The sequence below is a fragment of the Anarhichas minor genome, unplaced genomic scaffold (genome assembly GCF_050575085.1).
Source record: "Anarhichas minor isolate MPS153535 unplaced genomic scaffold, ASM5057508v1 ptg000018l, whole genome shotgun sequence".
NCBI classification, from domain to species: domain Eukaryota; kingdom Metazoa; phylum Chordata; class Actinopteri; order Perciformes; family Anarhichadidae; genus Anarhichas; species Anarhichas minor.
This window is the reverse complement of record NW_027466464.1, coordinates 14147501-14162500: the sequence shown is the minus strand read 5'-3', so window position 1 is coordinate 14162500 and position 15000 is coordinate 14147501. Positions and strand designations below refer to the sequence as shown.

The window sequence follows — 15000 nt, the reverse complement described above, 5'->3', positions numbered from 1 at the left end:
GGAAACAGGAAGCAACGGGTCACTCCTTCACAGTAAAAGCCCAAACTCAAAAATACCAGAATCTTTTTAACAGTTCGACCGCTCGTTGGATTGTTGTGTGTGTGTGTGTCTGTGTGTGTGAGAGTGTGTGTGAGTGTGTGTGTGAGAGTGTGTGTGTGTGTCTGTGTGAGAGAGTGTGTCTGTGTGAGTGTGTCTGTGTGAGTGTGTGTGTGTGTGTGTGTGTCTGTGTGTGTGAGTGAGTGTGTGTGTGAGTGTGTCTGTATGTGTGAGTGTGTCTGTGTGAGTGTGTGTGTGTGTGAGTGTGTCTGTGTGAGTGTGTGTGAGAGTGTGTCTGTGTGTGTGAGTGTGTCTGTGAGAGAGTGTGTGTGAGTGTGTGTGTGTGTGAGTGTGTCTGTGTGAGTGTGTGTGTGAGTGTGTCTGTGTGAGTGTGTGTGTGAGTGTGTGTGTGAGTGTGTCTGTGTGAGTGTGTCTGTGTGAGTGTGTGTGTGTGAGAGTGTGTGTGAGTGTGTGTGTGAGAGTGTGTGTGTGTGTCTGTGTGAGAGTGTGTCTGTGTGAGTGTGTCTGTGTGAGTGTGTGTGTGTGTGTGTGTGTCTGTGTGTGTGAGTGAGTGTGTGTGTGAGTGTGTCTGTATGTGCGAGTGTGTCTGTGTGAGTGTGTGTGTGTGTGAGTGTGTCTGTGTGTGTGAGTGTGTCTGTGTGTGTGAGTGTGTCTGTGAGAGAGTGTGTGTGTGTGAGTGTGTGTGAGAGTGTCTGTATGTGTGAGTGTGTCTGTGTGAGTGTGTGTGAGAGTGTGTGTGTGTGTCTGTGTGTGAGTGTGTCTGTGAGAGAGTGTGTGTGTGTGTGTGAGAGAGTGTGTGTGAGTGTGTGTCTGTGTGTGTGAGTGTGTCTGTGAGAGAGTGTGTGAGAGTGTGTGTGTGTGTGAGAGTGTGTGTGTGTGAGTGTGTCTGTGTGAGCGTGTGTGTGTGTCTGTGAGAGTGTGTGTTAGTGTGTGTGTGTCTGTGTGAGAATGTGTGTGTGTGTGAGAGTGTGTGAAAGTGTGTGTGTGTGTGAGAGTGTGTGTGTGTCTGTGTGAGTGTGTGTTTTTGTGTGTGTGTCTGTGTGTGTGTGTGTGTGTGTGTGAGAGAGTATGTGTGTGTCTGTGAGTGTGTCTGTCTGTGTGTGTGTGTGTGAGAGAGTGTGTGTGTGTCTGTGAGTGTGTCTGTCTGTGTGTGTGAGACGTTGGTATCTCTCTGGAAAGATTCCAGTAAGAAGCGTTCCTATTGGCCGATGGACACACAGAGGAGACATTGTGGAGTGTTTTCTTATGTTTTAACATCTCTGCCAGGCAGGATGTTGATCCAGCTGCTTCCTGTTTCAGGGGAGGGGGGGTCCCTCTGCTGGTTCCCAGTATAGGACCCACCGACGGGGGGGGGGCACCAGGTGAGGCGTTCAATGGCTGCAGAGGTGAGCGGTTTATACAGTCATCTCTTATTAAAACACGTTATACAGGCTTTAATGTGACGTCGTCACTTTAATGCTTTATTCTATTTATTTATTTAAATATGGAGTCATTAAATAGATAAGTCTAATAATGAAACAGAAGAAGAAGAAGAGGAGGAAGAGGAAGACATGAAAACAAGAACAGGAGGAAGAACAGATGGAGACGTCTCTCAGGGAGGAAGAACTGAGAAATGAGAGCGAGCGTCATGGGACTGAAACCTTCATCATCATCTTCATCAGTTCATCCCTCTGTGCCAACGAGAAACACCACCGAAGAAGAAGAGGAGGAATAACTCCCATCATTGGTCCTCGTTCTAGAGTTCACTGATGATGAAGGACACACCAGATTATGACAAGTACAAGACCTTTAAGGACCCTTAGAGACCAGTCCACTAAACACCAGACCCTCAGAGACCAGTCCACTAAACACCAGACCCTCAGAGACCTCCAGACCCTCTCAGTAACTTGTTAGTTTGTGTGAACACAGCTGAGAGACAAACAACACATCTCTTCAGTCAAACATGCTGCTCTTCAAACCTCTGAGGCTCTCGAAAGAGTAGTATCGCGTGTATAACGTGTATCGCGTGTATCGCCTGTATCACGTGTATCGCGTGTATAACGTGTATCGCGTGTATCGCCTGTATCGCGTGTATAACGTGTATCGCGTGTATCGCCTGTATAACGTGTATCGCGTGTATAGCGTGTATCGCCTGTATAACGTGTATCGCGTGTATCGCCTGTATCGCGTGTATAACGTGTATCGCGTGTATAACGTGTATCGCGCGTATAACGTGTATCGCGTGTATAGCGTGTATCGCGTGTATAACGTGTATCGCCTGTATCGCGTGTATAACGTGTATCGCGCGTATAACGTGTATAACGTGTATCGCGCGTATAACGTGTATTGCGTGTATAGCGTGTATCGCCTGTATAACGTGTATCGCGTGTATAGCGTGTATCGCGTGTATCGCCTGTATAACGTGTATCGCCTGTATCGCGTGTATGACGTGTATCGCGTGTATAGCGTGTATCGCCTGTATCGCGTGTATAGCGTGTATCGCCTGTATCGCGTGTATAACGTGTATCGCGTGTATAGCGTGTATAGCGTGTATCGCCTGTATCGCCTGTATAACGTGTATCGCCTGTATCGCGTGTATAACGTGTATCGCGTGTATAACGTGTATCGCGCGTATAACGTGTATCGCGTGTATAGCGTGTATCGCGTGTATAACGTGTATCGCCTGTATCGCGTGTATAACGTGTATCGCGCGTATAACGTGTATAACGTGTATCGCGCGTATAACGTGTATTGCGTGTATAGCGTGTATCGCCTGTATAACGTGTATCGCGTGTATAGCGTGTATCGCGTGTATAGCGTGTATCGCCTGTATAACGTGTATCGCCTGTATCGCGTGTATAACGTGTATCGCGTGTATAGCGTGTATCGCCTGTATCGCGTGTATAACGTGTATCGCGTGTATAGCGTGTATCGCCTGTATCGCGTGTATAACGTGTATCGCGTGTATATCGTGTATAGCGTGTATCGCCTGTATCGCCTGTATAACGTGTATCGCCTGTATCGCGTGTATAACGTGTATCGCGTGTATAGCGTGTATCACGTGTATCGCCTGTATCGCGTGTATAGCGTGTATCGCGTGTATAGCCTGTATCGCCTGTATAACGTGTATCGCCTGTATCGCGTGTATAACGTGTATCGCGTGTATAGCGTGTATCGCCTGTATCGCGTATATAACGTGTGTCGCGTGTATCGCCTGTATCGCGTGTATAACGTGTATCGCCTCTATCACGTGTATAACGTGTATCGCGTGTATAAAGTGTATCGCGCGTATAACGTGTATCGCGTGTATCACGTGTATCGCGTGTATCGCGCGTATAACGTGTATCGCGTGTATCACGTGTATAGCGTGTAGTAATATATTAAATACCTCCTCTACGGGTCATATTCAGATGACAAACGTGTTCATAAAGACAGAAAATGAATCAAAGAACAGATACAATGTAACTAAAGCTGCTCAATATTCTGATTATTTGGAATATAAAATAATAAATATCTACATTACAGAGGGAGGAACCGGGCAACGTCAACAAGATTCAATAACACACACACACATACACATACACAGATGATCTTTGGTACGAACACACTCTGACAGCTTTAACAGGACTGTTGTCTTTAGGTTGTGGGTGGAGTGTGTCCCCTCAGGGCAGGGTGTGTGTGTGTGTGTGTGCGTGTGTGTGTTAACCCTTCGTCTCACTGTGATGAATCAGAGCAGCGTGGCCTCATCAGTCACACGCACGCAAATGATAATAAATAGATAGATATAACTTAATGAATAAAATATAAATACTTAAATAAAAATAAATAAAAAAATAGATATAAATAAATAACTAGTTATTATAAACTAACACACACACACACACACACACACACACACACACAGGTACATGAAACACACATTCCTGCAGACAAAACACACAAACTATCACAAGCTTAATACACACACACACTGACCTAAATATCAGCCCTCTAAATCAGTGAGGCTGAACCATCCCCCACCACACACACACACAGTCATCCTCACTCTCTCTCACACACACACACACACACACACACACACACACACACACACACACACACACACACACACACACACACACACACACACACACACACACACACACACACACACACACACACACACACACACACACACACACACACACACGCACACACACACACACACACACAGGTTTCCCATTGCAGAGCTGCTAGGTGTCCATTTAATCAGAGAGCTTATCATGTAGAGCAGAATTAGAGAGTGTTTGTAACAGAGAAGTGTGTGTGTGTGTGTGACTGGATGTGTGTGTGTGTGTGTGTGACTGTGTGTGAGGATGTGTGTGTGTGTGTGTGACTGTGTGTGAGGATGTGTGTGTGTTAGCTTCACTGACTGGTTCATCCTCATGCTTTTTGTATTTTTAGCCACTTAGAGTTCATCACTTTTCTATTTGAACACACAGACGTGACACTCACATCTTCAGTGTGACGTCATACTTCTTGTGGAAAATGTGCCCAAATTTAAGTTAGCCGTTAGCATTAAGCTAGCAGCAGCTGAGCAGGAAGAGATCAATCATCAGTCGGACCAAAATAAATGGATTTTTACAGCTCAGATGATCAGATTTAACACTCTGACTCCAGCCTTCTTTGTGCTTCAAACTACTCCTGATGCACACTGGACCCTGTGTGTGTGTGTGTGTGTGTGTGTGTGTGTGTGTGTGTGTGTGTGTGTGTGTGTGTCAGCCGTCTTACATCATAATAGTCTTGTTGAACTGGTGTGTGTGCATTTTTTAAATGTAGTCTGTGCTGCAGGATGTTGCCGGTTATCAAAGGGTTCAGTGTGTCGTCATCTGGCCTCTCATGGATTTTAGCCTTATGTAAGAGGGGGGGAGGGGAGGGGGGGGGGGGGGGCAGTGGTGGATTATGGGATGTACAGCCAACAATGTACAACAATGTACAGCTCTGACTCTTATTGGCTGAAGACTTTAGTTGTTTTGTAAACAGAAGGACAGTGAAGAGCTATCTTTATCTCACACACACACACACACACACACACACACACACACACACACACACACACACACACACACACACACACACACACACACACACACACAGGTGGAATGTGCTACTTCACTGCTTCCAAGGGCTTGTTCAAATAAGGGAGCACGTCCCTCTAAACCACACACACACACACACACACTCGCCACAAAAGTCCAATTTGGGTCTGAAGAGGAAGTAGGGAGGAAGGAGGACACACATGCTCTCTGCCCCCCCCCCACACAGTTAAAGTGGACAGACAGAAATAATTTCGTCCTCGCCGGAGACTCTGAAAACCAGTTCAGTCCTTGGCCTAGTTTTGATTACCCACAATCCCCGGTTCCTCACCTCTGTGACCCCCCCCCCCCCCATCATCATTAAACCTGATGTCATCTTTAAAAGATGGATTATCATAAATATGTAAACAGGAAGTACATTTACACAATAAACAGACAACTGAAAACAGGAAATAAAGGATATAAAGGAAGGAAAAGGAGACAAGAGGAGGGAAGGAAGGATGCAAGGGTAGGAATAAGAGAGAATGGAAGAAATGAGGAAGAGAAGGGACGAAGGAGAGGAGGGACAAGAGAGGGGGAAGGGAGAGAGAGGGAAACACGGAGGAAGGAAAGGGGGGATGTGAGGGGGAAGACAGCAAGGGACGAGAGGAAGGAGGAAGGAAAGGAGAACATTATGAGAGAGGGAACGAGGAGAGGAAGGAAGGAGGAGAGCAGGGATGGAAGGATGGCAGAAAGGAGAGATGAGAGATTAGAGAGAGGATAAAGGAGAGGTAAAGAAGGGGGAGGAAGGAAGACATAGGAGGGAGAGGGAAAGGAGGGATGCTAGGGAGAAGGAAGGAAGGATGAGAGAAGGAAAGGAGAGTCAAGGGAAAGAAGTTGAGAAAGAAGGAAGGACTGACGCAAGGGAGAAGAGGATGAGGAAAAGGAGGGGAGAGAAGGAAGTAAACTAGGAGAGGACGGAAAGAGAAGAAACAGAAAAGGGAAGGAGGAAAGAAAGGAGGGATGCAAGGGAGATGAAGGACAGAGGGAATGAGGAGATCAGGAAAGGAGGGAGGTAAACAAGGAGGGAAGGAAAGAGGAGGAGGTCATCCCTCCGTCTCCCTGCAGCATTTTCTCTTAATAGGATTTTCTCCCTATTATACCCCATTGTAGTGTGTGTGTGTGTGTGTGTGTGTGAGATAGAGAGAGTGTGGGGGTGTGTGTGTGTGTGTGTGTGTGAGATAGAGAGAGTGTGGGGGTGTGTGTGTGTGTGTGTGTGTGAGATAGAGAGAGTGTGGGGGTGTGTGTGTGTGTGTGTGTGTGAGATAGAGAGAGTGTGGGGGTGTGTGTGTGTGTGCATACAGGACTAGTTATGTATGAGGAGGATCAAAGCTTCAACTAAGAAACAGCTCGCTTCATCTGAAGGAGCTTCAACCATCTGAGGAGAGAGAGAGAGAGAGTGTGTGTGTGTGAGAAAGAATGTGTGTGTGTGTGCGTGTGTGTGTGTGTGAGAGATCAAGTCTTTTTCTAACTGGATGCAAAAGTAGACACAGTAATTGGCAACCCAGTGTGTGTGTGTGTGTGTTTTGACACGCATGCATTACTTCTGCATGGCTGAGGATATAGGTCACACACACACACACACACACACACACACACACACACACACACACACACACACACACACACACACACACACACACACACACACACACACACACACACACACACTCCGCCCTGAATACACACCCACATCCACACCCTTTAACACACAAACACACACATTCCCCTACATTGACTCTATATAGACGCACACACACACAGTGTGTGTGATGAAGGTAACCAAGTAAAGAAAGAAGTGAGATCACATTTCCCAGCATGCCTCATTCCTCTCAGGAATCCCAGTGATGTAAAGAACTACTAGAGATGTAGTTTAACTGGTAATACCACAAAGTTTACTTCTAACAACCCCACATTACTGTCATGTTATACTACCATTTATACTTTATACTGTACTACATCTCAGAGGTACATATTGTACTTTATACTGTACTACACCTCAGAGGTACATATAGTACTTTATACTGTACTACACCTCAGAGGTACATGTTGTACTTTATACTGTACTACACCTCAGAGGTACATGTTGTACTTTATACTGCGAGTGGCTACACTTCCCGTCACTTCCTCATCCTCTCACTTCCTGTTTCATCCCGTCTCTTCCCGTTTCTTCCTGTTCACTTCCCGTCTCTTGTCACTTCCTGTCTCTTCCCGTCACTTCCTGTCTCTTCCTGTTCACTTCCCGTCTCTTCCTGTCTCTCATCACTTCCTGTCTCTTCCCATCACTTCCCGTCACTTCCTGTCTCTCGTCACTTCCTATCTCTCGTCACTTCCTGTCTCTTCCTGTTCACTTCCCGTCTCTTCCTGTCTCTCATCACTTCCCATCATTTCTTGTTCACTTCCTGTCTCTCGTCTCTTCCCGTTTCTTCCTGTTCACTTCCTGTCTCTCGTCACTTCTTGTTCACTTCCTGTCTCTATTATTTGTGTTTTAGTGAGGCGGTTATTTACATTTTAAAGTAATGAAAGACAAACAGCAGAACAAACATCACCCTGCTGTCCACAACAAACACCCCCCCTCTCTGCTTCTACTAAACACACACACACACACACACATTGAGATGTTCAACCTGAGGTCGGGGGCGAAGCAACAGGAAGGAGGCTGTGCAGGTCACATGACAGCAGTGTGATGTCACACAGGTGCGGTGTTACCTCCGTTCACGCTCTCCATGCTGGACTGGGCCGCCGCCGCCCAGGGTCGCTCGGAGAAGATCCCGCTGAAGAAGCGAACCAGCCGCCTGTCGCTGGAGCGTCCGCCGCCGCCTCTCAACAGGAAGCCGCCTCCCACTTCCGTCTCGGCCGCTACCGCCAGCTGCTGCAGGTCGCTGTTGTCCAGCGTGCGGTTCTTGTTGCCCCGCCCTCTCAGCTCTGTCATGGAGTCCGTCTTGTTCAGGACGGCGCCGACCTCCAGGGTCCTGCTCTTCTGTCTGGTGGGGTCGAGGCGTGGAGCCGGCGGCACGACGGCGTCCTTCTCGCCGGCTCCGTCCTCGCGGCTGATGCATCCGGAGCTGCTGTGGTGCTTCTCTTTGGACATCGCCTGCTGACGCAGCAGCTCGCCGCCAGGCCAGTGTCTGAAGCTGAAGCTGCGGCGTAGCAGGCCGGCCGCACGTTTAGGAGGCGGAGTCTCTGGAGAAGGGGAGGCGGCCTTACCGTTGCTTTTGGAGAGCGGCGCCTTCAGAGGAGGAGGAGGGTCGGAGCTCCTCTCCTCTACGCTCCGAGCCTTCAGGAGTCTCTTCTTCTGGTCTACGGCTGAAGAGCAAAGATCTGCTTCCTGTGCCGATTTGATCTCTGGCGGCGCTGTGGCGTGCTCTGCCGCCGGGCCGCCGGCCTTCTCCTTCAACTCCTTCTTTAAGACCCGCCTCCTGGCCAGCTTGAGCCTCCCCAGCTCCAGCTGACCCGTGCTGAACGTCCTGAAGTTCCTCAGGTAGCCGCGGGACGACGACAAGTCCTCCGACTCCTCCTCCACCTCCTCCAGCAGGGCACCACTACGCTGCCCCTCCATGGAGTCCACCTTGTGGTTCTCGGTCCCAACACCATCACCATCATCATCTAAACTCTCCCTCTTCACCAAGGTGAGGGAGATCCGGTACACGGTCTTCCTCTGAGGGGTTCCTCTCTCCATCGGGTCCAGCAGGTACATCCTGCTCCTCCTGCTCCTTTTTTAAATTCAGATCCTCTATTTAAAACTCCTCAGACGCGTCAAACCGGTTCAGCAGCACCACAGAAGAAGAAGAGAGCTGCAGGGCGTCTCGTCCAGATGTGCGTAAAAAGCGCATGAAAATACATTCCGTGTTAAATTCCGGGATTTAAACGTCCTCCGGTCTCCGCTGCCCCCGCACGGACCGACTCCTCTACCTACCCGTGCAGAGGGAGTCCTCCGCGGACTGCTCTGGATCCGGTCTCCACGTCTCCATGACTCTGTCTCCCATTGTGCGCGCACATTTCCCCCCCCTCTCCTGCTCCTTAAAACCAGCTTCTAGTAGTGACCCAAACACTCCTGGACTCCTTAGATCCGGACCCGGTCCTCTGCTCCGTAAAGCTCCGGTTTAAAGCTCCCTGACAGCGACACAAACACGGAGTCCCGGTTCTCCTCCGGTCCTCCTGCTCTCTGAGCGCACAGACCGGCTACAGCAGCGAGGAGGAGGGTGGGGGGGGGAACCCGGACCGGACTTCAGGAGGACACTGGACCTGGATCCTCCCATCCATCAACAACACGAGATTATTCTTATTCCTCTGGTTTATATATTCAGGACAGTAGAAGAAGAAGTCGAGCTCTGGTTTTCCAGACTACACTGGTTTCCATGAACAGGGTGGAGCCTCTCTCTCTCCTCCTCTCTCCCCTCTCCTCCTCCTCCCCCTCCCCCTCCCATCTGGTGGAAACAGCAGCAGCTGATTCTGTGTCTTGTTGCTCAGGTTTTATTATTATCTGTCTGAAGAAGGTTCTACTTTCCTGAGCCTTTACTTTGAAAAACATGACATGTGATCACTACTTCCTGACACATTTTAATGTTGTTACTGTTGTAACAACAGCAAACACACTCTGATTTACTGCAATTTGGGATTAATCAAGATTAGAGAAGCAACTTTCTCCTCTCACACACACACACTTAATCCCCCCCCCCCCCCCCCGAGACGTCTTTTCCTGACGCCGAAGATGAAGAAGAAAGTCCTCCTGACACATGACAGCAGTGGATCAATGGATAAAAAAGGCATTTAATCAGCTTTTATTGTGAAAATTCGAGTGATCTTGAGAGTATTAAAAGCGCTCGAGGCTACACACATTAGAAGAGCGTCGAGTGGAGCCTTTAATGAATGCTTCATGTACATTTATTAAATAGTTATATTTGTAGTCTTTTATTTTGAAGGGTTGATCTAGGTGGTCCTACAGGTAAACACTGTTTTCATCTTAACTGGAGGGGGTTTAATCTGTCCACATATTCTCTGGAGACACTCAGGTTCTTATCAGGACCTGCAGACTCACAACACCCCCCCCCCCCCCCCCAACGTAACCCCCCTAAATCTGGTCTGTGTGGACCAGCAGAAACAAGCTCCGCCTCCTCCTGGGACTCAGCAAGGGTCCAACGATTTATTTATTTAATTCTTTAGAAATCTCCTGTGTATTTAAATTTAACTGTCCTCATTTCTATAATTATATACATATATATATTATGTATATAATTATATAATAAAAGAGACAAAAAATAAGCAGAAAATACAAGTTTTGCTTCATGAATAAAAATTAAACTGAAAGGATTCGACACACACACTCTCACACACTCTCTCACACACACACACACACACACCTCTGAGTATTTTTCTTTTTCTGCATCAAAGAGCGAGGGAGCCCCCCCCCCCCCCCCCGAGACGAGCGAAAATGGGTCAGTTAGGGGGAGGTGGGGGAGCAGAGGGAGGACCCCCTGCTGGATGGACGAGGCGCTTCCACACACACACACACACACACACACACACACACACACACACACTCTCTACATACTAATGTACTCAGAGCAAAGGATTCTGGGAATAAAGAGTCCAGACTCTTTATTCCCATTTTGTCCCACGTTTTAGACAAAGATGGACCACAGTGTTACTGTCTCTTTAAGAGATCAGAGGAGGAGCTGTTTTTTACCTGTGAGGAGACGACAGGTGATGAGCAGCAGGACATGAGAGAAGAAGAGAGGAACCAATCAGAACAGAGCTCATCTAAACTTATTGATCAACCTTTAAAACACACGGATCAGACTCACAGGTGAGACTGTGACAAAGGAGGAGAGGAGACAAGGAGGGAGAGGAGACGAGGAGAGGAGACAAGGAGGGAGAGGATAGAGGAAAGGACAGGAGAAGGAAAAGAAAGGAAAAAGGAGAGGAAATGAAAGTATTAAAGAGAAAGGAAAGGAAGGGAGAAGGGAACAAGGAAAGGTAACGAGCAGGCCCCACCCCGTTGCCATGGTGACCAGCTCTCACGGCTGACTTGGCGCTTGATGGATGAGTAACTGAGCAACTGAGCATGTGCAGAAGGAGATATTAATATTTATGAGTGAGGGAGATAAAAAATTATGAAATAAAATGAAATATCAAGTTAATAAAAAACAAAGAAAATTAAAAATATGTTTAAAATAATTACAATAAAATAAAGTAAAATAAACATTCAAATATAATGTAAAGAATATTAAAACTAATAATTGTAGTTCAAATATGTTCATGAGGTTTCTTCTTCAATTGTTTCTCTGCTGAAGCACAGATGAGGTCAGCTCATTATGAATACATGAATCTATAAAAACAAGTGAACATCACAACACACACACACACACACAGAGAGATACACACACACACCTTTAAGTCGGAGGAAGAAGAAAGAAGAGAGCTGATATCCAAAAACCCCAAGAGAGGCTATGATATGCAAATACTAGACCCCCCCCCCTCACACACACACACACACACACACACACACACACACACACACACACACACACACACACACACACACACACACACACACACACACACACACACAACAATAGGAACCAGATGCTCGTCTGGTGTCTGAATTAAATAGTTTTTGTTTCTATTGAAGGAAAGAACAGGATCAATAAAACTGCTGATTACACACTTTTCAACAGTCGCGAACATCTTTAGGAACAATTAAATAAATTCACACGCACACACACACACACACGCACACACACACACACACACGCACACAGTCAAACCTCAGCAGAGATGTTGGAGATTAGAGGATCAATTGAAATGTCTCACAGGAAGTGTGTGTGTGTGTGGGGGGGGGGGGGGGGGGCACATGACAACACGTGTACAGAACACAGACTTGTATATAAACACACTCGAGTACATAGAAGTACACACACATACTAGAGACATAATTACAGAGACATTCATTATTCAGAGGCTCTGAAGAGTCCCGAGTGTGTGTGTGTGTGTGTGTGTGTGTCAACAGGGATCAGAGGAAGCTAATTGGTTCCCACCATCCACAGTGCATTGTGTGTGTGTGTGTGTGTGTGTGTGTGTGTGTGTGTGTGTGTGTGTAATAAGTGAGATTAATGGCTGCAGGCAGGTTGATCAACTGGGCAACGTTGCCACAACACTAACACAACTGATATGTTTTGATCTCACTCACTCACTCACTCACTCTCTCACACACACACACACACACAACATTCCAGCATTCCTCTCATAGCAGGAAGTGCCGGCCGCTCTCTGCTGCCCCCTGCTGGTGAGCCTCCAGCATCACTTCTATGTGTTAAATGATGCCTTCAGGGACCTCTACGGTCACTCTAATAACGACTGGTACTGTGGAGGTATTCAACACAAACCAGTAACTAATTAAATAAGAAACACGTGAGGAAAGATTTCTACAATATACATTTATTTAAAATGTATTTATTATAGTTCTATAGTTTTGAGATAAATAAGACGTGTCTTTAGGAGCGTAAACCACAGAAGAAGAACAAACGTGTCTTTAGGAGCGTAAACCACAGAAGAAGAAGAACAAATGTGTCTTTAGGAGGGTAAACCACAGAAGAAGAACAAACGTGTCTTTAGGAGGGTAAACCACAGAAGAAGAACAAACGTGTCTTTAGGAGGGTAAACCACAGAAGAAGAAGAACAGACGTGTCTTTAGGAGGGTAAACCACAGAAGAAGAAGAACAGACGTGTCTTTAGGAGGGTAAACCACAGAAGAACAGACGTGTCTTTAGGAGGGTAAACCACAGAAGAACAGATGTGTCTTTAGAAGGGTAAACCACAGAAGAACAGATGTGTCTTTAGAAGGGTAAACCACAGAAGAAGAAGAACAGACGTGTCTTTAGGAGGGTAAACCACAGAAGAAGAACAGTCGTGTCTTTAGGAGCGTAAACCACAGAAGAACAGACGTGTCTTTAGGAGCGTAAACCACAGAAGAAGAACAGTCGTGTCTTTAGGAGCGTAAACCACAGAAGAAGAACAGACGTGTCTTTAGGAGGGTAAACCACAGAAGAAGAACAGTCGCGTCTTTAGGAGCGTAAACCACAGAAGAACAGACGTGTCTTTAGGAGGGTAAACCACAGAAGAAGAACAGTCGTGTCTTTAGGAGCGTAAACCACAGAAGAACAGACGTGTCTTTAGGAGGGTAAACCACAGAAGAAGAACAGTCGTGTCTTTAGGAGCGTAAACCACAGAAGAACAGACGTGTCTTTAGGAGGGTAAACCACAGAAGAACAGTCGTGTCTTTAGGAGCGTAAACCACAGAAGAACAGACGTGTCTTTAGGAGGGTAAACCACAGAAGAAGAACAGACGTCTTTAGGAGGGTAAACCACAGAAGAACAGACGTGTCTTTAGGAGGGTAAACTACAGAAGAACAGACGTGTCTTTAGGAGGGTAAACCACAGAAGAAGAACAGTCGCGTCTTTAGGAGCGTAAACCACAGAAGAACAGACGTGTCTTTAGGAGGGTAAACCACAGAAGAACAGATGTGTCTTTAGAAGGGTAAACCACAGAAGAACAGATGTGTCTTTAGAAGGGTAAACCACAGAAGAAGAAGAACAGACGTGTCTTTAGGAGGGTAAACCACAGAAGAAGAACAGTCGTGTCTTTAGGAGCGTAAACCACAGAAGAACAGACGTGTCTTTAGGAGCGTAAACCACAGAAGAAGAACAGTCGTGTCTTTAGGAGCGTAAACCACAGAAGAAGAACAGACGTGTCTTTAGGAGGGTAAACCACAGAAGAAGAACAGTCGCGTCTTTAGGAGCGTAAACCACAGAAGAACAGACGTGTCTTTAGGAGGGTAAACCACAGAAGAAGAACAGTCGTGTCTTTAGGAGCGTAAACCACAGAAGAACAGACGTGTCTTTAGGAGGGTAAACCACAGAAGAAGAACAGTCGTGTCTTTAGGAGCGTAAACCACAGAAGAACAGACGTGTCTTTAGGAGGGTAAACCACAGAAGAACAGTCGTGTCTTTAGGAGCGTAAACCACAGAAGAACAGACGTGTCTTTAGGAGGGTAAACCACAGAAGAAGAACAGACGTCTTTAGGAGGGTAAACCACAGAAGAACAGACGTGTCTTTAGGAGGGTAAACCACAGAAGAAGAACAGACGTCTTTAGGAGGGTAAACCACAGAAGAACAGACGTGTCTTTAGGAGGGTAAACCACAGAAGAAGAACAGACGTCTTTAGGAGGGTAAACCACAGAAGAACAGACGTGTCTTTAGGAGGGTAAACCACAGAAGAAGAACAGACGTGTCTTTAGGAGGGTAAACCACAGAAGAACAGACGTGTCTTTAGGAGGGTAAACCACAGAAGAAGAACAGTCGTGTCTTTAGGAGCGTAAACCACAGAAGAACAGACGTGTCTTTAGGAGGGTAAACCACAGAAGAACAGTCGTGTCTTTAGGAGCGTAAACCACAGAAGAACAGACGTGTCTTTAGGAGGGTAAACCACAGAAGAAGAACAGACGTCTTTAGGAGGGTAAACCACAGAAGAACAGACGTGTCTTTAGGAGGGTAAACTACAGAAGAACAGACGTGTCTTTAGGAGGGTAAACCACAGAAGAAGAACAGACGTGTCTTTAGGAGGGTAAACCACACTTATAGAAATCATTTTTATTTAATTTATTCATAATGTTTTACTGTATTTATAGATGACAAAATGAGCTTCAAACAGCAGCAAAGAGTAAATAAATGTGATACATACTGTCCACCTGCAGAGGGCGCTGTGCTCACACAATAAGTGGGTCAGGTTCATTTAAAAACCTCAATATGTCATCAAACATATATAAATATATAAAATATAACAGGTCACAG

At 46.6% G+C, this 15000-nt stretch overlaps 1 protein-coding gene across 1 annotated transcript in view; it reads right to left on the bottom strand.

Annotated features, from left to right (window-relative positions):
• The window catches only part of LOC142952865 (arf-GAP with GTPase, ANK repeat and PH domain-containing protein 1-like), an 89897-nt gene that overhangs the window by 64733 nt on the left and 10164 nt on the right, over positions 1 to 15000 (bottom strand). The window contains 1 exon segment of the mRNA XM_076094858.1: positions 7860 to 9402. Within this exon segment, the coding sequence (XP_075950973.1) occupies positions 7860 to 8847 (988 nt within the window). The 5' untranslated portion in view covers positions 8848 to 9402.